General features: G+C 38.8%; 1 protein-coding gene across 7 annotated transcripts; it reads right to left on the minus strand.

Annotated features, from left to right (window-relative positions):
• Positions 1-1,585: 1,585 nt before the first annotated feature.
• LOC144016234 (uncharacterized) lies at positions 1,586-26,969 on the minus strand. Of its 7 annotated transcripts, none has more exons than XR_013282871.1 (7): positions 26,448-26,579; positions 23,920-23,942; positions 21,733-21,755; positions 20,145-20,247; positions 2,917-2,970; positions 2,590-2,621; positions 1,586-1,634 (listed from the first exon to the last, which is right to left on the minus strand). XR_013282871.1 is itself a non-coding variant. In XM_077517096.1 (7 exons), coding segments are annotated over exons 1-6 (318 nt in total). In that variant the 5' UTR covers positions 26,558-26,593; the 3' UTR covers positions 1,586-1,634; positions 2,590-2,620. The 7 variants fall into 7 exon arrangements, 2 of the variants coding, with proteins under 2 accessions (XP_077373222.1, XP_077373223.1); XR_013282869.1 differs by lacking the exon at positions 26,448-26,579 and adding an exon at positions 24,352-24,591; XM_077517096.1 differs by having other exon boundaries at positions 26,444-26,593.
• Between the last annotated feature and the right edge of the window lie 728 nt (positions 26,970-27,697).

Consider the following 27,697-nt stretch of genomic DNA (forward strand, 5'->3'; position numbering starts at 1 on the left):
AACCATTCATCCATCATCCATCCATCCATCAACTAACCATCCATGCATCCATCCATCCATCAACTAACCATTCATCCATCATCCATCCACTAACCATCCATCCATCCATCCATCCATCCACTAACCATTCATCCATCATCCATCCATCCATCCATCCATCCATCCATCCATCCATCCATCCATCAACTAACCATTCATCCATCATCCATCCATCCACTAACCATCCATCCATCCATCCATCCACTAACCATTCATCCATCATCCATCCATCCATCCATCCATCAACTAACCATTCATCCATCATCCATCCATCCATCCACTAACCATCCATCCATCCATCCATCCACTAACCATTCATCCATCATCCATCCATCCATCCATCTATCAACTAACCATTCATCCATCATCCATCCATCCATCCATCAACTAACCATCCATGCATCCATCCATCCATCCACTAACCATTCATCCATCATCCATCCATCCATCCACTAACCATTCATCCATCATCCATCCATCCATCCATCCATCCATCCACTAACCATTCATCCATCATCCATCCATCCATCCATCCACTAACCATTCATCCATCATCCATCCATCCATCCATCCATCCATCCACTAACCATTCATCCATCATCCATCCATCCATCCATCCATCCATCCATCCACTAACCATTCATCCATCATCCATCCATCCATCCATCCATCCATCCATCCATCCATCCACTAACCATTCATCCATCATCCATCCATCCATCCATCCATCCATCAACTAACCATTCATCCATCCATCCATCCATATCTAAACTATACAGTCAAAGTGGAAAAAGTCTCCCTCTCGGTTACTTGTTAGGGGAGGAAACTACAACTCCCAGCAACGCGTTTTGCAGGCTGCTCCCACTCACGCGAGACTTTCCCTCTCCCTCCTATCGTCACCATCCTCATGACATGTACCGCGACTAAGTTTCTAGAAGGGGGCGATGTTACATTAACAAAAACAACACAGGGACAACACGCTTGCCCATATACATCGCTTTATTTTTACATCTTTTTACTGTACATACACGTCGTGCACATGCACGTGTTGGCATCATCTATACATTTCCCCCCCCACCATCACTCACCCACAAAACACTCACAAGTGCAGTCGCCATACTCTCGCTCCCCGCACGCACATCCACACGCGCACGCGTAAAAACTAAACGTCAAATGCGCACCAAATGAGCCCTGACGACGTCACGTGAAGCCTGCCGTGTAGTCTGCGAGCGTGCAAGACTACAAAAATGTGCGTGCACGGCCGGCGCGCGCGCGCGTCGGCTCGCAATCCGCGTCACAAAATGCAAGCCGATGCGCGTGCACGCGAATGTTACGCCAGCTCGAAGACAACCAACACACGCACACTCTGGATAAAGTTATGAATCACATCATGATAATATTTCACACGTGACGTCGTCTTTCACGTTGCAATTTTTGTGCACACAATGTACAATACATATGAATATGTTTTAGGACACGTACGGCTCATACACACAGGTGTGGGGGGCGGGGTCAAAGAAGTATGTCGCAATTTTTTAATTTTTAATTTTTATTTTTTTTAGGAGTCCCCCTTGACACGTAGTCCGTCCTGAAAGCTGTAAATAGGACAAAAAAAAAATGTAAGTTTAATAATCCAGGGAAAACGTATGATAACAACTAACTACGATTAATAATTACTTTTTATAGCATTTTATTTTATACCAATAAAAATACTGGTTTGTTTCCTTAATTCAAAGTTTTGCTTTATCTTGATCACACAATCAGTTGCAAAGTTGTTGTTGTTGTTTTTCTGCCCCATCTCTTAAAACACACACGAAACTATAAACTCACAGGTCAGTTGATTAGGTACACTTACACACCCTCTGATTGACACTCCCTGAGAGATATTCATTTATTGCATTATGAGTTTTTTACTTTGGTGGGTGCACTACACCGAGAGTTTTGTTGTTGTTGTAATGCTTGTGTTGCTACACACACGACAGAAGATGGTCAAAATATTAGAAACAGCTCTCAGTGTGAAACACACACACAAAACCTTAATCAAACAACTTCATTTATTAGATTTACGTTTAAAGATTTCCACAAATGTATAAAAATATGACATATATTGGCATTTATGGAGTATGTAACATTTTGTGTGTATCTGTGTGAGTGAGTGAGTGTTACTGTTTACATGCACTAACTTAAAATAACACATGTAATGTTGTGACACTTTTTTAAAATAAAGTGATAATTAAAAAGAAAAACATATAATGAATGTAATAGTTATTTACGTTTTGAACACGATCGTTGTCTCTTTGTTTTGTTTTTTTAAACTTTGTTTCTCTTGCTTTCTCATTTCAGCACCACTGAAGTGGACAGCGACACATACGCACACACAGCAAATGTGAGCGAGTCTTCCTCCCCATCATCATCATCATCATCATCATCATCATCATATTTTAACCCAACCACGCGACAAACGTGTGCCAAGTGACGACAAAGACGCGTGCTGCCGAGTCCTCAAATATGAGATTATGACGATTTTACATTGAATATGTCATAACTTACCTCCTCTGGCTTTACGGCGGACGTCTGCGCATCTGAACACACGAACACACGCGCACACACACAAAGACAGAGAGCGAGAGGGGTGAAAAATGTCAAAATTGTTGCAACTACAAATTATGCTTTTTATATATATATATATATTATATAGTATTATGTGTTGCAATATTTTTCTTGAATATTTTTTTTTTGTTTTTTGCATTTTTTTTTAAATAATCATTGTCAATTAAAAATGGTTATGTGAGCAAACTGAGCATATGTGTGCTGTGTAAGATGTATTGTATGATTATCAATCATTGATTATACATATAGAATCATACAAGCACTCACCAGCGTGTGTGTGCGCGTGTGGTTTTGAACTTCATCCATACGCTCACGTTCTCCCTTCAACGCACATCAAACAAAACAGTGTTTAGTTTATCTTGAATTAAATTATAATATTTGTAAAAAAAATATATACCATATACCATATATATTAAAGTGACTGGAACACACTTACACATTCACGGTCATTAATACCAAAGAATGTAACACATCAACTCTGAGAAGTTAAAAGTATTTTCACGTACATCGCAAATGCCACAAGAAAATGCACAGTTAAATTAAACAAGAAAAAAAAAAAAGATTAAAAAAAATAATTAGACTTTTTTACATTTTTTTCCTCACTTTTTGCCTGCAAACACTTCAAAACACTGGACTTAAAATTAATATGAAAATGTCTTGCAAAGACAGCAATTTTTTTTTTTTTTTTTAATAACTCTAAATACATTTTTACTTGCATATTAGATTTTTTTTTAATAGGTGTAAAGGTTTATTGAAATCAATTTTGCATATGAGAGAACACACACACTGACACACAGATGGAAAAATGTTTAAAACTTTTTTTGTATTTGTACATTAAACCCATAATACATTTGTGTCAATTTTCCAATTTCAGATAACATAACAATGTTAAAAAGTAATTATTAATAATCACATGGTTGCAATTACAAAAAAAAGAATGCACACACAAACGCGCAAGATGCAAACATTGAATTCCTACATGAGATATTTAAAAATATGCTTTTTAACCATTCAAATAGTCATAAGTTCGTTCAAGCATTTGATATAGATTCAGAATTAATTGTTGTAGTGGGGGAAAATTATACACACACACATTAAAATTCAGCTCGAGTGTGAAATTTTGAGAGAAAAAAAACGTGTTTCTTGCTTGAAAAGGGAGACATTGTACACGGCAGACACACGGAATGCAGGACACGATCTTCCGACTGACATGACAGCTGAACTTCTAAAAGTCACTCACAATCAAAAAATCATTTAACAGCTACTCGGAGCGGGATGTTGAAAAAGTAACCACATGCTGCTTCACCGTGCAAAGAGAATACGTGGAATGCAGTAGGTGCAAACGCGGCAGCTGCTCGTACAAGTGGACTAAAATGCTGATTTACAAACGTACAATTGTTTATAGTTACTTGGAACATGGGCGTTGAAGGATGAGCCACATGCTGCTTCACCAGCTACAGAGCAAATGCATGGAATGCAGTAACGCTCAAGTTGCTTCATGATCACAAACGTACATTTGAAAATCTGAAAATTTAGCCACATGCTGCTTCACTGACAGAGCCGTACACTATAGAAATACTATATATGTTCCTTAACAAAGGAGAAAAGTAGGTTGTGAAAATCTCATTTGTAATTAAAGGGGGGCGGGGGGTTGTATCATTGCCGCTGCAGTAATGTGTTATGTAGTGATAGACCGATATGCTTTTTTCAGGGCCGATGCAGATACCGATTATTTGTTGTCAAGGAGGCCGATAACCGATATTTCAAGCCGATATTCATTTGCAGTAAAAGAAAAAATAATAGCGTAAAAAAAAAAAAAAAAACTTTTCTTTTAATTTAAACATATTAAGAATAGACAGTTTTGTTTAATTAAAAATTAACAGAAATTGTAGGGAACTTCTAAGGTTCATCAGCAAGTGTTAAGCTAAATTCAAAACTAAGCAAGTAAATAAATAAATAAATAAATAAATACATAAATAAATAGTTTTCTACTTTAAATAAAGTTTTCCAAAATTACAACATAATTTCTAAATTTGTTGTATTTTTTATTATTATTATTTTTATATAAATTAAAAAGTGTTGGGACTTCAGTGTTTGCAGAGAATAAATAGTTTTCTAAAATTTTCTACTGTAAATAAAGTTTTCCAAAATTTCAACGTAATTTCAAATTATTCTTTTTTTAATTATTATTATTATTTTTTTATAAATTAAAGTGTCAGCAGTGACAAATGTATACAAAATTAAATGTATCTAATTTGGGGTTTTCGTCAGGGTTCAAAAGATCTTCGCAGACAGTGAAAAATTGACTGAATACGTTTGAAAAGTCTTTGCAACAAGTAAAAAGCGTCTAGAAACATCTTACAAATCTTGATGAAAGCGCAAAATTTGCTACGTTCGCATGCATTCGCTGCTCGGTGAGATTCCAGCTTTATCGGCCTTCAGATTCGTAAAAAGGCCGATGCCGATATTTGTCAACATGCCAAATATCGGCACCGATAATCGGCCCGGCCGATAATCGGTCTATCCCTAGGACTCATTGCGGACAGCAAAAAATAAAAAATAAAATAAAAAATACAAGAAAAAAAAAAACTCAGTGAGCTGAGATGAATGCCGAAATATAATAAGTCATACTAACGTGACCTCAAAGGAAGACCTTTTATAAACAATTTTAAACAAACACCTCTTAACATAAATGTGACTAAATGAACTCAAATAGCTTCATTTTGCCATCATACTTTTGATGTACTATATGAAACATTTCGTGTTCATAGGTAGCAACTTTTTCCTTGTAGACTACATCATCAGCAAATGGGCATAATTTCAAATGGACATAAATCCACACCACACCCCAAATTGATGCCTATTCAGCCTTTTATGGTGTCTATGTCATACATACATACATACAATACTAGGGGTGTGCCAAAAAATCGATTCATAAAAGAATCGAGATTCTCATTTATTAATCGAATCGAATTGATATTTAATATCCAAAAATCGATTTGATTTAAATTAGAAATGAAGAAGAAGGGGGAAAGGCAGTTGTAGCCCACAGGCTGTTTTTGTGGAAAAAGGCACTTCCAATACAAAATTAATAAATGTTTAAAAAAAAAAAAAAAAAAAGACACTTTAATGTCTCTATTTGTCATTTTGTCTTGCAAAGCAGACTGGAGTAGATCATGACAATGTTGTGCATATCTGGAACTTGAAGCAGAAATCATGTGTCAATCAAATCGTTTTGAATCGAAAATCGTTTGAATCGAGAATTGATTCTGAATCGAATCGTAGACCCAAAAATCGTAATCGAATCGAATCGTGAGACAGTCAAAGATTCCCAGCCCTAATACATACATACATACATATATTTAGAAATGATACGTTTTTAGAAATGTACACATACTGTTTACATCTTGTACTTGTCACAAGGCTCATTAAAAAAAAAAAAGAAGTTTAATCCCATCCCCTTCCTGTCAGCCATTTTGGAAATGACGTCATTGTTGGATGTCCATCACAAGCAGGAAGTTGCAACTGAATTTCCACCACTCATATCGACATAGATTCACCTCGATCATATTGACCAAAATTGCATTACACCACCTGTGCCACAACTTAGACCTGGTTTCATCAGGTCGAAAGATTAGTCTAGTTTCAGCCACCAAATCGTCAAGTGTGAAGGTGTATAAAAGAAAACATCCAGCATCGCGCATCACGGTAGCCAAATTCCTAATCATTTTTAGTCGACAGCAAGTGGCAAAATGGCCGCCCCCTGAGATGGATAAATATGGCTGGATTTTGCTTAACTCTTATTCCACAGATGCAATATTAATCAGAATGTCATGTTTAGACTATAGTGGTGTCACATGTAATATATTATTGTCAAGGTTGTGTTTAAGATTGACTTTGCCTTCAAGATTCTTCTTTTGGAAGGTTTTAAAGGCTGAGAAAATAGAAGATGAACTTGCTGTTGTTAAGTAAGTTGCATTGCAGTATTGACAAGGTTCAGTGAAATGATTGAAATGTAGTTTATACAAACCATAAAGAAGTCATGACATTATGTTTGTCTCACAATGATTTAGTCGGATTCTGTACAAAACTATGATCAGGATGAAACAGATTTTTAAAAATGTGATGCTTTTAAAATCATGACATTGCCATATTAGAGCATTTCTGTCAGGCCTGCGGGCCCAACCCGCTGAGTGTGCGTGTGTTTTCCAGGTGTGGTGGATTGGAGTCAAGCAGCAGGTGTGTCCAATTAATCAGCAGCCTACTTAAGCCAGCCTCGGACTCCACCACACCGCCAGATCGTCACAACTCCTGAACGAGTTTGTACATCCAGCTTTACCTTGAAACCTGAACCCACCTTTTATTGTCGCTCCTGACCAGCATTTCCATCCTCCTTTTCAGACCTTGACACACGCCTCGCCACCCAGAACCAGCCCCCAATTTCCTTGCGGTATCTTGATAGCATTTTGCACAGAAAATGTAATCACTATAAAACTAACATATATTTACGTCATTTGATCTCATTTTAAGATTTCAAAGGATGGAAAATTACAGTATACATTAAAACTCATTCACTGCCAGTCATGATAGAAAATTTTTACATTTCCAATACTCACGTGATATTCCATTCAATAATTATATATAAACCGAATCTACCAAATAACAGAATAGACTCCCTACTTTTTGCCCCGTCCCGTTCTTTTATAATTGACAGTAGAAAAATGTAGGTTTACCAAAATACAGCCATTTCTCCCATGGACTCTGAAACTGTGTTTATTTCCTATAAAATGGGGCAATGATGTCATCTACCGGTGGTTGGGCATCAGTAAAGTTGTTTCCAAGTTTGATATTTACAGTGGAGCATAATCAGATTCGCCCCCATTTAGCACCGCTCTAAAAAATACAATTGACAAGTATACTTGTCAAAGGCAGTGAATGATTAAATGGACCACTAAGAAATGTTTGTATGGTCCAAGGAGAGGTCGTTATAAAAACAACTGTTGGGGGGGGAGGTAAGACAATTGAACACAATGAAAATTTTACATGTGCGACAGACGTCCACTGCGTGTGTGTGTGTGTGTGTGTGTGTAGGCCTCCCGCTCAGGCGTATATGAAAAATAAATAACGAGGGCTACAGAGAGAGAGGAGCGAAAAGAATTGCGCGCTCAGTCACGACCAGGAGTGACGATACACTGCTCTCTCACGCACACACACACATACACACACACCGAAATGTCGAGAGAAGGAGAGGGCCACCGTTTTCTCTTATCATGAAGGCCTCAAAGATGTGCAAGTATCACCAAAATCCAAACAGGCCCAGCTGTTTAAAATGTACAATGTATAATAAGATCCAGAACAACCTTTTTTTTAAATTTTATTTTAAATTTTGTGATAAGGACAAGATCTGACTGAAAAAAACACGCGATGAGCGCATCATACGCTTCTTCTTCCCTGTTGTGCATCTTTCACATCATGCTCACTCTGTCATCATTTTCCAAAACTATTTTTAAAGATGTAAAAATATCCGTGATGATGAAAATTTTATCGAACACAAAGAAGAAAGCGTGATTGTTGCGTTTGTCTTATCAGTTTGCCCAGCATCATTGACGGTATTCTTACAAGTCATTTAAATCATATCGTGATGAGTCAAAAATAAAGAAACTCATAAATGCATCCACGATGGCAGAGACACGAAACCTATCGGCAGCATTTTGTATCGGATAAATACATCTTCTATAAATAGCATTTTGCAAGAAAAGAACATTCTTTTCCTCAAATAAATAACTTCTCCGGGTTCTATAATAGGATACAAGATTTCTACAAAAAAAATTATTTCTTAAATATATATTTAATATATATGTATATATTTGAATTATGCATAAGCAAATATACGATAAACAACGGAGGTCTGTGTGTACAATGCATAAAATTGTTGTATTTGGATAATTAACAATATATCTAGGTTTATGCATTAATATACACAAAAAAATAGGCAAACAGATATTAATTTTTTTTACTTACACAAACATATACAGTGTCCATTTTTCAATGCAAAGTAGTAAAAAATTTGAAGTTGTTTGTCTGTAACTGCCGCCTCCCCCTTTCCCGTCCTCATCATACAGTGTGACACTTAAATTTACGCTTGTATGTCGAAACTATTATTTGCTATTTATCGCGTGAGTGACATGGGGGAAAAAAAACGTGCGACCATACTCCTGCAATCCCTGAGCATGTGGGCAAGGAGAGCCACAGTCTCAAACGCACTTTGACAAACAGTCAAGAGCGCGAATACAAAATGAGAACACTCGCAAACGACCTGCTGTGGGCCACAACTCGCATTCAGGCATTCACATGCAGGCTAACCAGCTGCTGACTTCACTCACGAGAAAGGATGCACGATAATATCGGTGGCCGATAATTATCGGCACTTATTGACCGATATGACGTCAAACAGATAAACCAGATAATAGAGAATTCTGCCGATAATTATCGGCAATTTGATTTCATACAGATAAACCGGATAATAAAGAAATCCAGCAATAATTATAGACATGCCACGTTGGTCCATCTGTTGTGGTTGTGGCTCATATCAATAAAATTCAGCTTCAAGGTGCTTTACATACATTGAAACATGGTGCAAAGTTTATACAATGTTTCAATTTATTTGTTAGACTTATAGTAGGACTCGAAAGTACATTTGTATTCAAGTTAATTTTGCAAACAATTATCGGCTTACTTATCGGTTATCGACATCGGCACCTCTAAATTATTGGTTTATCGGTATCGGTTGAAAATAGCATTATCGTGCACAGACCTAAAGTTCTGGAAGCACGCATCCAATACACAAATACTACAGTCCATAAAGAACGTTTTTTTTTTGTTGTTGTTGTTTTTTTTAAATGCCTCTAAAGTTAATAATGGTGACAGTTAAACTCTATTTTCATTATTTCCTTTGGAGAAGACAGTAGAAAAGCATAATTTGGAACAAAACAGCACAAAAATGACCTTTAAAAAAAAAAAAGTCTAAAAGAAAACATTTCATTTGAACTCAACTAAACTTTTACTGACAAGGCACTTTAAAAACAACCACCACTGGAAACAAAGTGTACAAAAAAAAACAATTTGGGGGTTGGACGGTGGGTTATTAATTATGACCCAATATGGGGGGTAATTCATGAAATAGTCAGTCCTCTTTGTGATCCACATTCAGTTATTTTTTGATCCAACTGTTATTAGAGTGGATGATTGCAGCTGGGTTAATGGCAGCTCTGGCTTTTAGCACCATCAGAGTGGAGCACTAACAACAGCAATTTTTACTTGCAAGAAGAGTAGAAAAAGTAGACTTTTTAGTCCAACTTCACTGCAAAAATCAAGTATGTGCAGATCATAAGAATCTAAGACCGTGCATAGGGCTGTGTCAGTGCCAATGGCATGGCTAACTTACACATATATGAAGGCACCATTAATGCTGAAAGGTTCATACAGGTTTTGGAGAAACAGATGTTGCCATCCAAGCAATGTCTTGTTCATGGATGTCCCTGCTTACTTCAGCAAGACAACGCCAAACTACATTCGACACCAGACTGGCCTGCCTGCAGTCCAGATCTGTCTCCCATTTAAAGGGGAAGTCAACCTAAAACATTTCTTGGCAATAATCTCTTATATGCGACCTCACAAGTCTAAACATGACATTCCGATTAATTATTACATTTGTGGAATATGAATTAAGCAGAAAAATCCACCCATCCTGGGGTGGCCATTTTGCCACTTGCTGTCAACTGAAGATGACGTCACAGTTGCTCAGGGCTCAGGCAACAACCAATCACAGCTCACCTGTTTTCTGAAGCTGAGCTGTGATTTGCTCCAGCAGTTCTGATCAATATGAGAAGGCGGCCATTTTGCTGTCGAGTGAAATGACTTCGCAGTTGCCGAGGTCTCAGATAACAACCAATCACAGCTCAGCTTCATAAAACAGGTGAGCTGTGATTTGTTGTTGCCCGAGCACTGAGCAACTGTGACGTCATCTTCAGTTGACAGTAAGTGGCAAAATGGCCGCCTTCTGATATTAATAAAAACTGCTGGATTTTGCTGCTTAACTCATATTCCACTAACCAACGCAATATTAAGCAGAATACCGTATTTAGACTGGTGGGTCTGCATAGGCAAGGCAAGTTTATTTGTATAGCACATTTCATACACAAGGCAACTCAATGTGCTTTACACAAGGAAAGACAACACAGAAGCAACAAACAGTAGTTAACATTCAGAGGAAGAAAAATAAATGAAAACAGGTTACAAAATTTACTAAAAATAACCTACAATAACAATCTTAAAACATTATTCAACAAACTTTAAAACATTTAACATAAGGAAGTTTAACGGGGCTGTCTGCCGGTTTCACTCAGGAAAAAGCACTTTTTAAATACAGGATTTAAACTAACTACTTTTCAATTTATAGATATGGGCTTTTCATAACGTGTGGGGGTGATTTTGTCCTAAACCCCCACACCCCCAGCCTGTATTTTGCCATTTTGTGTTTGTTTTGTAAACAGACGGACGTTTCTGTGGAAAGACGGTGTTTACACCCCTCCAGCCAATTGCAGAGCGGGGGTGGGGGTCGCAAACGGGGCCGGGCGAACGAACGTGTCGGCTGCGTGACGTCACTCCCGCGGCAATTTGAAAGCACGCACGGATTTTTTTTTTTCACTCACTCACTCACTCACTCACTCACTCACTCACTCACTCACTCACTCACTCACTCACTCACTCACAGAAGCTTACATTTGATTTTGTTTTGAGTTGATTTATTAAAGTTTTGGGGCAGATCAAACAATATGGCATGTTCCAAAAAGCCAAACATAGTAATACGTTATAATAAACAATCAGAAAATAATCATCATGTATACCAATGGCAATAAAGAAAGCTCAACATGTGCAACTCAAAAAAGGAGTGGGAAGAGAGAAACCTTACTGAATCCCACCCCCATCTTCCATCAATATACATAGCAAGATTAGACTGAAATTTGAGTGTTAAAATAACCATATTTTTCACCTGCACCTGTTTTAAGAATTGTATTATGGACAGGAGGCAGGTATTATGGACTACTGTGTCACAACGACTGTTGCCCCTATTTTTCTGTAAAAGTAAAAAATGTTGGAGCCGGAAACTTTAGCGTTTGCTCTGAGCATGACGTCATCCGCGTACACGCTATTGTCCCTGTTCGCTCTCGCGATTGTTCACGCAACGTCACGGACAGGACAGCTAATTCAAGATGGACTTGAAGAGACCTGCACTCGATACGTCTCTATCCCTTATGGAGACTCCACGGAAGACAAAGAGAAGTAAAAAAAAAAAAAAAACTTTCAGACCAGCGTCACGGGAGGACGCGGATAAATGTAGGTGCAGCGTTTGTCAGGTGGAGAGAGCTAAGAGCTATCCTGGGGATGAAACGGGACCCAGAGCTTGCTGACTTTTTGCTAGAAAGTTAAGACTTCATAACTAAAATACGATAGTATCTATTTATGATTAGCAGCGCAGAATAAAACTACCACACGGTCGCTTACTAATATCTCCGCACTTGTGCATATTATCAACGCACTGCTATCTGTCACCGGATTCACGGGACGCACTATTTACGTTTGGAAGGTTGTAATTACGTAAGCTTTTGTCACTCAAAATGACTTTCGCATATAAAGTAATTTGAAGATTAATACATTTCTTACCTCTGTAGACATTATTAAGCCTATGAAAAAGGCGTTGCGCTTCATGTTGACGTTTGTTAAATTAACTTGGAGGTTTGCTCGTGCCCGAGAAGTCGCGCCGTGTGCACGTGGCTTGGGTCCATTCCGCGTTTCGCCAAAGGGGTCGCAAATGTGCAAAAACTCTGAATCCTGCTTCGTGCCCCTTTAACTCTTTTACTGCCACACGTTATCAAAAAAAACAAAAAAAACTTTACTATGACAAAGGCTTTGATCATTTACATCATCCTTGAAAACGTTCTGTTTCCTCAAATTTCATACACATTGAGACCATTGAAAAGAGATAGAATGCAGCCATTTGCCAGCTATATATAGTGAGGGTTTTTGATTCCACAACTCATTGAGCAGGCAGCACGTGCTGCACTTAGACTGTGAACTGCACATTGATTAAAAAAAAAAAAAAAAAAAAAATCAAAACATATTTGACATCGTTTAACATTTATGGCGGCATACATCATGATTTTACTAATCGTTATTAAACGTTTTTGGCGGTCAAAGAGTGAATGATTATTTGCGAAAAATAAAATCCCGGTAAATAAATAAATACATAAAGTTCATCAGTTTGAATATTACATATATTGCCTTTGTAGTGTATTCAATTAAATGAAGTATAAATTGTTGTCTTCTGTTGTGATTTATATTTAACACAACATTCCAACTTCATTGGTATTGGGTTTGTATGACCCATCGTGGGAAGAAGAAAAAAAAACTTTACTAACTGTTTACGCATATTTTTAAGTTGCATATTGATCATACAAGTGTAAGAATCCTTTCACTGGGAGCGTGAGCCAGAACGGTTTTAGCAGCCGACAGAAAGCAACAATTTTACACAGAGACCTGCAATCCGCAATCAGGCAATTAGATGACATCAATGACACCGATTGCTTTTAACACAAAATGGTGGGAAAAAAACTGAAAAGTTAAACTTTAATCACGACTATTGATTGGGCCAATTTCAAACAACTACGTAGCCGATACAAATATAATACAAAGAGGACACAACGCACCTCATTAAAAATCCTTTTGATATGCTGTAACGTATGAATCTAGCTATCAATGCAACACGGTATCCAAATTTTCCGTACAACATGTTTTTGCTTTCAGTACTGTGCAACTTTCAGAGCATCTGCAAACAAGACGCTTAGGATGGTGATTTTCACACACACTGAAACAAAGAAAAAGTTGAGAAAACTTAAAATATCAAGGCAACAATGATGCAAGAGATTTTTGAGTATTCTCAACTTTTGCCTACTGTTGTTGACTTAACGAGGTACTGACAAGAGTTCTGTCAACTTGGATTTTCTTGCTCACCTAATTAGAATAATCCTGGAAGGCTAACAAAGAAATTTGGGTTTCAATTTATTTCTGCCTTCACCAAATACAGATATTCTTGTTCAATAAACATACAATTGTTCCATGTTTTCTTAAATTCACTCAACACAGATATTGTTGTTGAATAATCATATAATTCTTACTCCAATGAGTTTAAAATTTACCTAAAGGAAAATAGCATAAAATAGCAACATGTCAACAACAGATTTGTTTTTTGTTTTTTTTTAGTAAAATAGTCATTTCGAAATGAGCAGCAACAGTCATTTAAAACACAGCAAACAAAACAAAACAACCATATGATGTCAATGACAGGTTTTTTTATTTATTGATTTTCTTTTTTACCAAAATTGACATTTATGATTTAGCCACTTAACCTTTATACTGTCCAACCAGGTCAAAAGGCACAATCTGAGTCGCAAATCCAGTTTTGTGGTCACAGCCTTGTTCAGACACTCGACGTGAGCACGCATGCGCCCGTGTGTAATTTCTGGGGTTTCCCACTGGTTCCCAATTTAATTTAAAAAAAAATAAAAAATACTCAAAAGTAGCTCATCTTTTTTGTGCTGATCAGAAAATCTTAGTTAGGACAACAATGAGAAAAGTTTTTGTAGGTTATCATATGGAAGCTTTATTTTTAAGTCGGTTTAATTTGCATGAACTCAACAATTACTAGTTACCGTTTTTTACAGTGAGCAGCTCGAGGACATCCAATTACTGGTGTCAAAATATTTCGTATGATTTCACACTAAATTCTTGTCAAAACTATCATCATCGGTAATATTAGAATTAGCCATAACCACAACCAAGTCAACAAAATATTCAATCCATCAACAGTCCCGCCGCTGTTAAACAATGTAGAGTTAAACTCTTCGTATGATTCCCTACAAAAAATGTTTTACGCCAGAAAGTAAAAGTCCATAAATGTACGCACCAAACAAAAAACAGAACTTGTTAAACAAGCAACCACTGGTCTGATTATTTGTAAAAGCAGCACCACACAAACACAAGATCCACCAAACTTAAGACGTGCTCACCTACTGTGCGACTTGAAAACTACATTGGAGAAGCTTTTAAATCAAACACGCACGGAGCCTTTTTCAGCACAGATAAAACAATAGAAGCTTACCAAAAATAAAGATCAACTTAAAATCTATTTTTACTGTCATTAAATGTGACTTCATTTTTTTTAATCACACATGCGAGAGCAGTTGAAGTGAAACCACTGCACACAAATAGCTCACAAAATCACATATAAGCCGACGCCCAACACAAAGTGTGAGTCGCCACATGAGACGATAACATTTCACAAATGCAAAATATTTTGCCAGTCATATTTTTGTCAACCCGGCCCACAAAAATCGACACATTTGAAATTGATCATGCTGCAAATGCAATATATTTCAACAAGTGTGTACATTGTCTGCATTTGATTTTTCCCCGTCTGTGGAAAAAGAATGAATACATGATACAATGAATATTGCATATTAAAGATGATATTTTGGCAATTAGAAGACACACAATGTCTTCCTCCACGTGTCTAATTACTGCCTACCCTCGAAGAGACTATTTAGTAGGATTTTGTACAAAAAAAAAGTAGAAAGGTAATTTCAAAGGGAAAAAAATAGTTTTTATTGAATTGCATAATTATATAAGCCCTATTGGTTATTATCAATTTATTTTCATACTACATTCTAATATTGTTTTGTCTCATTGTTTAGGTGTTGAAACGTGACGTTGCCGCCACAGCGCGTCAGCGCGGGTGTGTTGTGACGGGACTCGTCAGGTTTGGCGGGAGGGAGGTGGAATGTGACGCTTCACGTGGAACGCGCACAAAAAAAAAAAAAAAAAAAAACAGCCACAAACATTTGGGACAATTTTGGATTACGTTTTAGACACATGCACACATTCATTCACTTGTGAGGTGTATGATTATGGCAGTGTGCTCTCTCAAAAGTCTGATTTTGTTCAAATATATATATATAATAATAGGATTTTGTACAAAATTCAAGACAGTGTTATTAGCAGAAAACTTTTTTTTTTGTATTATTATTCATGAATGTTAGTAATATAACACACACCATCATACTGACATCATTAGAACTACGGGCTTTATAATTAATTGTACAGAGCCCAATTCTATGTATCACTTGCTACTAAATTGCTTTCACGTGATTATTATTTTTGGTTGGCTATATGTATCCTGCTAAATGTTGTACATAACAAAATAATTCATTAGTGCAGTTAACAACATGGTTTCAAACTTGTACAATTTCCTACTTAATTAATATCAGTTGCTTTTCTCATGAGTAATGTTTTAATTGGGCCACACAGCAAAAAAAATAAAATATTCGGTGATGATGAGTGGAAATGAATCTCGTTCAACTTTTTGTATGATTTCTTACTAAATTCTGATTTGCTGACCTGCTTTTATCACGAGTTAAATTCTGATTGACCATTTAGTGCACTTAAGCAAATTATAACTTTTTCAATGATGCTGGAATTGAATCTAGTTTTTAACTTTTACATGGTGTCGAACTTTTTGTATGATTTCCTGATAGCAGTGAATATATACAGGACTGTCTCAGAAAATGACAATATTGTCCATTATTTTCTGTAATGCAATTAAATAAGCAAAAATGCCATACATTCTGGATTCATTACAAATCAATTGAAATATTGCAAGCCTTTTATTTTTAATATTGCTGATTATGGCTTACAGCTTAGGAAAGCCCAAATATCCTATCTCAAAATACAGAAATTAATATTAATAACATTACAGAAAATAATAATAATAATAATAATAATAATAAAAGACAGTTTTGTGTCGTGCTTCACTTTGCTTCACTAAATTATTGTTGTGAGAAATGATGGACTGTAGCGCACGCAAGCTATTCAAATCCATTTTGGTCACATATGACTACGGACACATTTGTTACATTACTTGAAAATGATTAGTTATGTTTTTTAACACTAGAAATGAAAATATTAATAGCCTCTTAGAAATGGTGGGGAAAAGTAACAATGATTTTTAGTCAACATGTAACAAAAGCAAAACACCATTTATCATTAGTTTCTATCTAACCACTCTTCTCACAAAAATGTAGGATTTCAAGCAAAACGTAGAATATGTCCATATTTGGCGGGAAAACTTGAAAAAGATGAGTTATTAAAAATGAATGTACTGTATTCCGCGACAATAACATGCCTGAACGTTCACCTGTAAGAAAATCTCACAAAGCCTTCAAAGACAATATTAGCAGCTGAGCATGTCGGCCATCTTGTGGCGTTTATTGCAACCCAATCAGCAAACATGGATGATTTTTTATTTTTATTTTTTCTCCAAAAAGAGAGCTGGTTCTAATTAGTTATGTTACTTTTAAAGTATGATTTTATTTATTTTATTTTTTATTTTTTTAGTCTAAACATAAACCATTTCAAAGTGCTCACAAAATATGTATGTAATAATGTTAGTAGCTCAGCATGTCGGCCATATTTGCAACCCAATGAATTTTTTGGGCAATGGCAAAGCGCCAGATTTAGATAAGTTTTTTTTTTTTTTTTTGTGCTTTAAGCATAGAATACCTTTACTGTTGCCTCTGAGGAGTTCTTGTTAGGTATGCAGCATAGTGCGTCGGCCATTTTGTGGAGTGTGGCTATTTTGGGAACGACAACATGGGCCAGCGTTAACTAATTAATTAATCACAAAAAATGATCGCATTAATCATGTATTAATGGAGATAAATCACACTTATTAATCTTGACCACAGATTATCGTTTAGCTTGACAGCGGATGGCTACATTAAAGGTAGCACAGCTTGTGTTTGAGAAATAAACATGACTACATGCAATAAAGTAAAGCATGTTTGTGTATGATATTCAAAATATTTCTTATTCCTCACAAGGGTCGCGGGGGGTGCTGGAGCCTATCTCAGCCGGCTCTGGGCAGTAGGCGGGAGACACCCTGGACTGGTTGCCAGCCAATCGCAGGGCACACAGAGACGAACAAACATCCACGCTCACAAGCACATCTAGGGGCAATTCGGAGCGCCCGATTAACCTGCCATGCATGTCTTTGGAATGTGGGAGGAGACCGGAGTACCCGGAGAAGACCCACGCGGGCACGGGGAGAACATGCAAACTCCACCCAGGAAGGTCCGAGCCTGGACTCGAACCCGAGTCCTCCGAACTGGGAGGCGGACGTGCTAACCAGTCACCCACCGTGGAGCCCATTCAGAATATTTGTTCATGTCAAAAATTTGGGGTCATTTTTTTCCCCATTTTAAATTATGTAAGTAATTAACTGATTAGAAAAAGACGAGGATGAGCATGTGTGGATAAAAAAAAAAGAAATGTTAAAGATGTCCTCATAATATTAAACATCAAAAGAATTAACACATAAACAGCGCTCTTCAAATTTGCTGGGCAAAAAAATGTTGATTAAAAATAAAAAGCCTTTTTAATTAAGTGATTAATCGTGATTAATCAAAATTCTAAGATGCGATTAATCTGATTAACAAATGTATTTGTTTGACACCTCTCGTAAATTTGTAACTTGGTGCTCTAAACTGTGAAATCGGGTAACAATAGCAGCGCAATATGGCGGCCATATTTGTGGAGCCACATCGTGGATGATATTTTGGCGTGACAACGTTAACGTTAGCTTTGGCGGCATTTGTGGATTGTTTTTACCACATCATGAAGGATATTTTTGGTAAACACAACAAGATGGGCTGCAAATTTGGTACACTATGCAATAAACATATGCGAAGTTCTTAAAAAGTGTAGCATTTTGCCAACAACGGGTAGATGTAGAAATACAGAAAGTCGGCCATGTTTGTGGAGTGCCTTACAGCCTGATCCTCTATTTCAGAAACAACGTGACTTCATTTCGCTACTTGAAAAATATTTTCTTTTTTTTACGCGAACCGTAACTTTAGACATTTTCGCAAAATATATTACTTTGTTACGTTAGCAAGTGCACTTTGTCGACAATGTTGGTGGAGTTTTTTTTTTTATTTTGTTTGTTTTTTGCGCTACCAGTATAGAAACTATATAAAAATAAATAAAAATTTTAAAAACTCTTAAAAATTCGTACTTTTGTGATGTTGTCATGTTGGATGTGTGCCTTTAAGGGGTGTGGCCTGGTGAGTGAGGTACGGTCAGGTTAGCCGGTTGTATAGTCTGCATGAGAGTTTTCTCATTTTGAATTTTTGTGTTTGACTGTTATTACTGAAATGAATTGAGCAATGACGTGCTAATTTATTATGTCAAAATTGGACTGGATTACCTGCATGTGTGTGTGAATTAAAGCTCATTTTTGCGATTCAAATGTGTTCTCACCTTATCCAAAATCAGACGTGCATTTGGTTTCATTTGCCAGATTTTTGCAACATGTTCAATTGGATATTACACACATCAAATTGTCTTAAAATTAGCCTGATTTGGGGACCTGACACCTCACAACTGTTCATTTTTATAGCAAAGAAAACAAATTCTGCTATTTCTAAAACGCAGGTGTCAAATTCGAATTTCAGATTTGGTCCAGTCAAGTGTATCATGTGGCTGGTAAATGGGGTGATTCTTCTGATTTGGGCTAAATCCTAAATTGAACAATAGTTGTATATGGAAGTGACATACAGGACTTAATATGTTTTGTTCTTTTCATTTTAGCTGAAAACTGTAGCAAAGTAGAAATAGTTTTTCAATTTTAATCGAAATGACAACTAAATGACACTAAATCTCTTGCAATTGTATACTGAAGTGACTAAACTTTTCTGAGTGAATCGGTTTGTGTTCACGTTTTTGAAGAAATTCTGATCCCAATTTGCAAAATGTGTTTACTTTTAAAAGACTTTTCATGAATGTTTTTTTTCATTCTTACATAAATGTAACAATATAGCTATACTTAACTTTCTATCGGCTACTTAAGGTGGTTTTGCATTTTTGATTTTCAGTCATAACAACGTGGCCCATAACAAAAATGAGTTTGGCCCCTCCCAAGCGCAATTAAATTCAAATCTGTTTGTGTATATTTCAGTAAGTTGTTTTCTGAATACATCCAGATTTAAAGAGGCATTAAAATAGACTAAAATTAACTGTGTATCATTTGTGCTTTACATTGGTCACGTGACAATTTCCACGGTACTTGTTTTTTCAATTCCTATTTATTATAAACGTGATTGTCGAGCACACACACGCCGTGCAGCGTCCATTTTGTTGCCAGGCGGTCAATATGATGTCAACTAGCTCGTGTTTATGTATCTTAATCGAACTATATACATAACTTGACTTAAATGAAGTTCATCCATACATGGGGATGGGGCGGAAACAAACTCCTGATGACGTCATTTTGAGCGTTTCCGCGCTCACGCAGCCTCGAACCTTCCCGGGGCTCGCGCAATTACCTCTCTCGGGGCGAAGGACGACAATCTCGGGCATTATGGGTCACCTGGACACGACTGCATCGGCCTCCTGGTCCTGGTCTTCGGGTGCGCATTTCCTCCTCACCTGCGAGACACGACACACACGCACGGTGAGAAGTTTTTACAAGAGGGAGTGCGTGTATGTTTTGCACCCCCAGTTTCTTTATGACGTCACTCATCGCGATGGGCTCATCTGTTTGTTTTACGCGCGTCCATCTTTTTTCCATATGTGAATGTTTTACGAAATTTATTACGAGTGGTCAATTATGGGACTCGATATGGTTTAACGTTGACCTTTTTGTTACCCTGTTAAAACCTATGAAGTTATATATCGTCATATAATTTCAATAACGTCTTAAGTGGTGACCTAAGTGCTGTTTTGATCATTTTACTTTTTTGCTATAACCTCACTGTGATACCGTTAACATTCTTTCTTACTAAACTTTATGCATACTCGTTGCCACGTCTTTTTTTTTTTTTTCAATATAGCTGTTTTAAATTATATTTAAAAAAAAGAACACTTCAGTTCCGTATGTCACTCGTCGAAATGATTTCATATTAGCAGCAAACTTTCATAATGGGAATTGTCTTTTATATTTTTTTTGTTACCATCCTTATGCCCTCATCATAACTATTAACTAATCGTCACATTGTAAACTTCCTGTTTGTCACGTGTCGTTTTTGTGGAAAAACGTCATCAATACATGCCCTCATCATATATCAATATATTTCTTTTCTTTTTTTTTCTCAACATGGGGGCTATTAACGCCTTTATACTGTTCTGTTAGACTAGCACGCTCTTAATGTTGATTTTTTTTTTTCATGTTGTTGATGACGATGATGATGCGTTGACGGGACAGATGACGTCACCAAGCGACCAATCACGCCGCTCTTGTGACTTTCTTGTTTATGTCAGTGCACGCGACGCGTGATCGGTGTGGGGGGGTCGCGCGCACATTGTCGTCAAAAGGGCCATTATGGGCTTATTTTTGTTCACTTTAAATAATTGCACTTCATTTTTTTTTTTTTGAATGGGTCAGGTGGTGGTCGTGGGGTGCACACGTGTACCTGTGTGTGTGTGTGTGTGGGGGGGGGGGGGGGTAGAAGGAGGCTGAGGATGCTTGAGTTGCGTTCACTTCTATTCATAAAACACGAGTGAGAGTGGGGTGGTCTTATTATTACACAGCTTATTTTCGACCCTCTTGTTATGTTTGCAAAAAAAAAAAACATGTTGCACGTCATAAGTCGTATAAGAAAAAGTCATTTTTTAAAAATATAAAAGAAGGCTTGCGTATAGAAGAAGGTTGTTGTTTGACTTTTAAACTTTACAAAGGGTCGATTTGACCCGCGACATAACAGGAGGGTCCGAACAAAGTTACTTCAAGGGGTGTGTAATGTGAGTGTTTGACACAAAGTTGGTGTGTTTTGTCGAACTAACAGAATCAAACATTTGCACAGAGAAACATGCAGGAGTTGGTGTAAAAGTCAAACGGAATTTAAAAAATAAAATAAAATAAAAAAAGTGAGAGGAGAGGGCTTGAGGGGGTGTAATCCGGCAATTAGAGCTTACAATTAACACCTGCACAGGTTCCACTTTGGTGCGAGCAAGTCGAGTAAATAAAAACGAAAGTAAGGAATAAAATCACACAGAGAGAAAATAGAACACAATTTAAAAAAAATAAAATAAATAAAAAAAAGAAGCTTGGAGCGCGTCTACGGGGAAATTCCTGCACGAGTGGCCGCGATGCAATCCAGCCTCCCGTTGTGTCGTCGATGTTGGCGGCGGCGAGTGCGCCCCCCGCGAATGCTTTTTGGGGTAAGGGCTTCCCAGATGAATAACTCAGAACAGCAAGCCCAGACCGCAAAAAGATTCGAGAAGGGCAATTTCTTTGTTGTTGTTGTTTTTTTTTCCTGCTGGGATGCTCCTCCGTGACTTCTGCTGCCGTGAATCTCCCTCTCGCTCTCCTGCACTTGCACTCGAGTGCATCTCTCACACACACACACACACACTCATAAACGGAAATAGCAAGAATAAGGAAGGGGAATCTCCGTAATTCTAGAGCTGTCCGTGGTTCTTTTTTTTCCCCCTCTCCTCCTCCTCCTCTCCACTGGAAGCTGCTTGCATGCCACTATGCATGCACGCACCCTCTCCTTTCTCCTCCCTTTTCTCTCTCTGTGTAGTGTTAGAGGATATTCTGCTGCTGCTGCTGTTTTTTTTGTTGTTGCTGCTGCTGCTCCTGCAGCCGCTCCGTGCGACAAGGGAGCCAAGCAGTAGACTGCTGGCAATAAATAGAGAGCAGGGGAGGCGTGCCATTGGTGCGCGTGCGAGCTCGTCATCAGCCAATCGCAGCCTCGCTCGCATAGGAACCCCCCTTTTTGAAAAAAAAAAAACAAAAACAAAAAAATGGAGAAAAAAAAAAGAAAAAACCAAGAAATGACGGGAGATGGGGATAGTGGGGGTGGTGGTGTATGAGACAATTTGTGATCAATAGCAATGATAGAGGGATCGTGCTTTTTTTTTTTAATATGCAAATTGAATTAGGAGTTAGGTTGGGGGCAGTTAAACCAATCAAAACGCTGCAATGCTAAGTGTCCACGCAGCATCCAAACAATGCTCGTGTGGAGAGGAGGGGGGGGAGAAGTTAATAAACTTACCTGCGCTTTCTTTCTCAAATAAACCCTTTTAAGCCTCCACACCAAACACTTCCGCATGATTTTGTACTCGGGCTATTTTTATTTTAATTGATTTGATTTTAAACGGTGATGGTAATGGTGGTCTTTTTCATTTGCAAGCCAGTCAGTCACGATTCCCCCCCTACCGTCTGGGCTGCACAGTGACTGCCTCTCTCCTGACGCAGCCAGCCAGCGCGCGCGCTACCCACGTCACGACGGAGCGGGATGAGATTGTGCCCCCCACCCCCCCGCCCCTTTCCACTCAGCTTTCGCGCGCTTTACCTAATGGAAAATGAACTAAAAGAGAAGAAATAGAGAAGGGGGGGGGGTGGGGGGGGGGTGTTGTTTGGTCGCTATCACCCCCTTTCTCTCGCCATTCACTTGGCGCGCTCATTCACATTGGGGAAAAAAAAAAAAAAAAAAAAAAAAAAAAAAAAAATCGCAAGAACCGCCCTCTGGCGCGCCCTGCTGGTCACTTGCCGGAATAACCTTAGTGAGGACAGCTCACCGAGCTCAAGCTGGAGATAGTTTTGCAGGCCACCCCAATAATTTAACGCACTATAAACAAATGAGCCGTTTAAAAATGAAAACGAGTTGAGTAGTGGGTGCCTAAAAAAATAAATACAAATCTAAACAAGAAATCTCTCGTGCGCTCGCGTACGTTGAAAACAAGCTCACGAGCGCCACTTGGCGTGCGTTCAGCACCACTGACGATGGACAGCTCCCGGGTCTCCCCTCTCTCTCTCTCTCTCTCTGCGGCTCCCTTTTCTTCCTCTGCCCCCCCCCCCCCCTACCCACCTCCCACCTCCATGCATGTGTGCACCTCTTTAAAAATAAGAAACTGGGGAACCCCCCCTTATACCCCTTATGTTCCTCACACACATTGAATTGAGACAGAACAGACAAAAGGGAAGGGGGGGGGGGGGGTCTTACAGCGTGGAAGCGGAGTGAGGGGTGTGTGTGTGGGGGGGGGAGGGTGATTCCAAGCCTGCAGGAAGTGTGCGCGGATGCCATTCCACGCGAGAGGGGGTGAATAGGAGGGAAAACGAAAAGAGGTACAGCATGCACGCTCGATGTCACTCACCTGGCTGCGTTCGTGTCCACCTCCTAAGGAACAAAAACATATTTGGTCAAGATATATATAGATTTTTTTTTTTTTTTTTTTTTTTCTCCAAGCCTTGAAGAAAACATGTGCAAGTTTTCCCCGGGATCGCCTTACTGAGCAGCCCCCTTTCCTTTTTTATTTTCTATATCGCTATTTGTGGAGCATTCAAAACTAACTACAATCTATTTTTAGAAAAAGACATGTTACGTGAAGCCATATGCAAATCATCCCGCCACAAGTGTGCACGAGAGCCGCCGCTGTTTGTTGCACCAATGCAGCGATGTTGTTTTTGTTGTTGTTGTTGTCTAATGTCCACTCTCCAACAAGCAACTCCAAACATCCACCATTTCCACCATTCCGACGATGATGATGATGATGATGACGAGTAACGACGATGAAGGCACATTCTACCTGGCACGACGCTTCCTCCACAAGTGGACCGGTCCTCTTATTTCTGTTTTTCTACAAAAACAAAACCTCTCCCGGAGAGTCGAGCAAAAATAATGTCACGAGCTGCTTTGCTGACGAGACTAGAAGCAACCCCTCTGCAAAAAAAGAAATAAATAAAAATCAGTTTTCTTTTTTTTTGAGGGGGGGGCTGAGGGGGGGTTGAAGGGCTGCGTCAGTTACTAGGCATTGACGTCACGTTCAGATTCGCTCACTTTTTTTTTTTTCCCCTCCGCCCCGTGGAGCCTGCTTGGAAAGATGCTGCTTGCTGCTCTGTGTGTGTGTGTTGGGGGCACACACACACACACACTCAAAAATATCACATGTGAATCATGTGATATTTTGCTCTTCTTATGGATTTGTAGACAAAAACAAAAAATATCGCCTTTGCATAAACGTTTGTAAGGGCGATATTTTTAACTACAAAACAATCCACTATTTTTATTTTTATTTTTAATTTTTTTTTAAAGGGTGGGGCTGTTGGAGTGGTGGTAAGTGGACAGTGACCCAACAAAGGTGGTTCCGAGAAAAAGTGAGGCGAGGGAAAGTCGAGGGAAGGTGGGGAGCAAAAGGGCTGCGCCCGTCGCATCGCTTGGTTGCTATTTTTAGCCCTGCCTGTGGGCCAACTGTACACGGCGAGTGTGCAAGGACGCGCACGCGCACATCATGAAAAATACACGTCAGTCTTCCTTGCTTCGAAGCCCCCCAAGCCACCCCCCCCCCCCTCCCCCGAGGGAAAAACAAGAACCAATGGGATAAGTGTGCGTGTGACGTCACCGTGGACACACACAGGACACTTCGGAGAGGTTTGGGGGGAGGGGGTTTGCCCTTAATCAAGCAGGGAACACACTTATCAATGGGACTTGCAGCCCAGATGGCAAAAGGTGCAGTGCTGGGGGCTGGCCGCATGGTGTCGACAAACTCGAGTGAGAGATCACGCCACTATCTCCACAGAAGAAGAAAATCACTGGAAACGTCACTATATGGGCTTTTAGTTTGTGGAAGATAATGAAAATCTAGGCAAAATATAAATATTTCAGCCTGTTAAAATAATTGCTGAGTTATTATTAAGAAAAATATTGTTTACAGTTACAGCAGCATTAAAAATAAAAGCAAATCAAACATTTGAAATTATATTAAAATTGTACACCACACACTATATTTGGGAAGAAAATCGAACGTTTCTAGCCTTTCAACAAAATAAAGTAAATTAAAGTATTAAACTGCCTGATAAAAATGCTGAGACATTTTAAATACTTAAACCACATAGTGCCAATGCATTCTTCAACTTCTGCATGAAAAAATAAATAAAATAAAAAGAAATAGCAGTATAGTGCTGTAGCTCAAAAATCTTCAAAAAAAAATACAAAAAAAATAGTGTGGAGAAAAAAATATTTTACCCATTATCATTCACAGATGGAAAAAAAAAACCTTTAAAGACACCATTGTGTGAACAAAAGGAAAACAAAATAAGATAATCCTGTAATGCATATTTTTTAAATAAAAAAGAAAAGATAATCACTTCAAAAAAATAAATATTGAAAGCAAAATTTTCAACACCAACTCCCAAACTAAGGAAAATAAAATAATTATTCAATAATCACATAGAAATTCAACAACAAATGAGAAAAAAAAAAAAAAAAGATACAACCACACAATCTTCAAACGTTGGCTACACAGGATGCTGTTTGGGACATGATTAAATCAATAAGAAAAAATTCCTCTACCTTATGGATGTAATAATGTTATCGGTCCCCACCAGTCCGCTAATTTACATTACTAAATAATCACGTGAGAGGAATCAAGAGGGGTGGTGCAGCCCAGCCCAGCCCACGCGGTACTCAATGTTCCAAGGCAACCTGCTGCTGCTGTTGTTGACTTTCTCACTTTGCTGCTGACTTTCGGCAACGCTAATCTATTTATTCATTTCGAGACGATCGCACATTTCCCCCAAAGCAAAGCAATAAGACACAGTAAAGTCGTTTTAAACAGACAAATGATGGCGTCACAATGTATTACAAGATTGTTTTTTTTTTTTTTGTTTTTTTTTCCTAACCTGCCTTGTGTGTTTCCTGCTTGCTGTTGCTGAGCGGCGCGGCGGAGGATCCCCCGGCATGTGAACAACACTCCTACGCACTACTGCAGCCTCATGCGTCCTCTCCTCCCTCATTCTTTCCTCTCTCTCTTCTTGTGGAGTGTCTGCAAAATCACGCAAAGATCCCTTATCCCCCCCCCCAAGCTTCTCCGCCAAGGTGGATTGACACGTTCACCTAAATCCACGTCAAGTTTGTCCTGAAAATGCCCGGATGGAAGATGGAGGATGAGAGGGGGGGGGGTGGGGGGTGTTATGCATGTCCACAGGATGTCTTCAAAAGAAATAATAATAATAAAAAAAAAAAAGATACACATATGGTCAAACTTTTTGGACTACAAATAGAAGCGCTTACCTTTAAAACTGTGAGGCGATATTGTGGAGGGCGGGGGTTGTGGGGGGCAGGAATCAGGTCATTCCGGTGCCGATGCATCCTCTCCTGGCTCACTCCCAGACGCAAATGTTTGCCGGTATTGCCATTCCCGATCACCCCCCAAAAAAGGGAAGGGGGGGGGGGGGTGGTGAGGTATAGATGGGAGTGTAGAATACATAGAGGAAGTGGTTGGGGGGCAGAGTTACAAATATGAGGCAGCGCGCCAATTCAGAGAACAGAGGTGGGGGGCTTGGGGGGGGGGGTTGTATTTCGGGAGCAGCACGATTCACCTCAGTGTGTGTGTGTGTTTATGCGTGTTTCCAGACAGAGATGGGGCACGAGGAGAAGGAAAAAGCATGGAAACCCAACACCCAGGGAAGAATGGAGGAAAGGGGGTCACGGCCAAGTCTTACCCAGAAAAGAGCCTCCATACCTGGGCTGGAGAGAAAGGACGCCAGCCTCTTTGTGGAGCTGTGTATGTGTTCGGTATGTGTGCTTCAAGACAGCGAGTTAAATGAGAAAAAGATGCACGCTTTCATGGAAAGCCTCCATCCAGGGAAGAATGGAGTTATAAGGGGGTCACAAGAGGTAAGTTGTACCCAGAAACAAGGCACCACGGATGGGCTGGAGAGGCATGATATCAGCCTCTGTGTGGGGAGGGGGGGGGAGAAGAAGAAAAAAAAAAAAAAAAAACCTCTCTCCCCCTTTCTCTCAAGCTGTCACTCTCCACGAGTCTCTCTCTCTCTCCGGCAGCGTGTTATTGACCTGCATTGACGTCATTGCGTCATTAGGTATCCCTTAGAAACACTGACTTTCAAAAATAGTATCAAATTAATTCAGCTCAC

The sequence above is a fragment of the Festucalex cinctus genome, chromosome 3 (genome assembly GCF_051991245.1).
Source record: "Festucalex cinctus isolate MCC-2025b chromosome 3, RoL_Fcin_1.0, whole genome shotgun sequence".
Taxonomy (NCBI): domain Eukaryota; kingdom Metazoa; phylum Chordata; class Actinopteri; order Syngnathiformes; family Syngnathidae; genus Festucalex; species Festucalex cinctus.

Coding starts and splice junctions, on each gene's coding strand:
- LOC144016234 (XM_077517096.1), bottom strand. CDS start 26,557: ATGAGGGAGGAGAGGACGCATGAGGCTGCAGTAGTGCGTAGGAGTGTT. Junction 20,248..21,732: donor AACCTGTGCAGGTGTTAATT/GTAAGCTCTAAT, acceptor CGTGTCTCGCAG/GTGAGGAGGAAATGCGCACC. Junction 2,971..20,144: donor CGTCCTTCGCCCCGAGAGAG/GTAATTGCGCGA, acceptor TGTGCGTTGAAG/GGAGAACGTGAGCGTATGGA.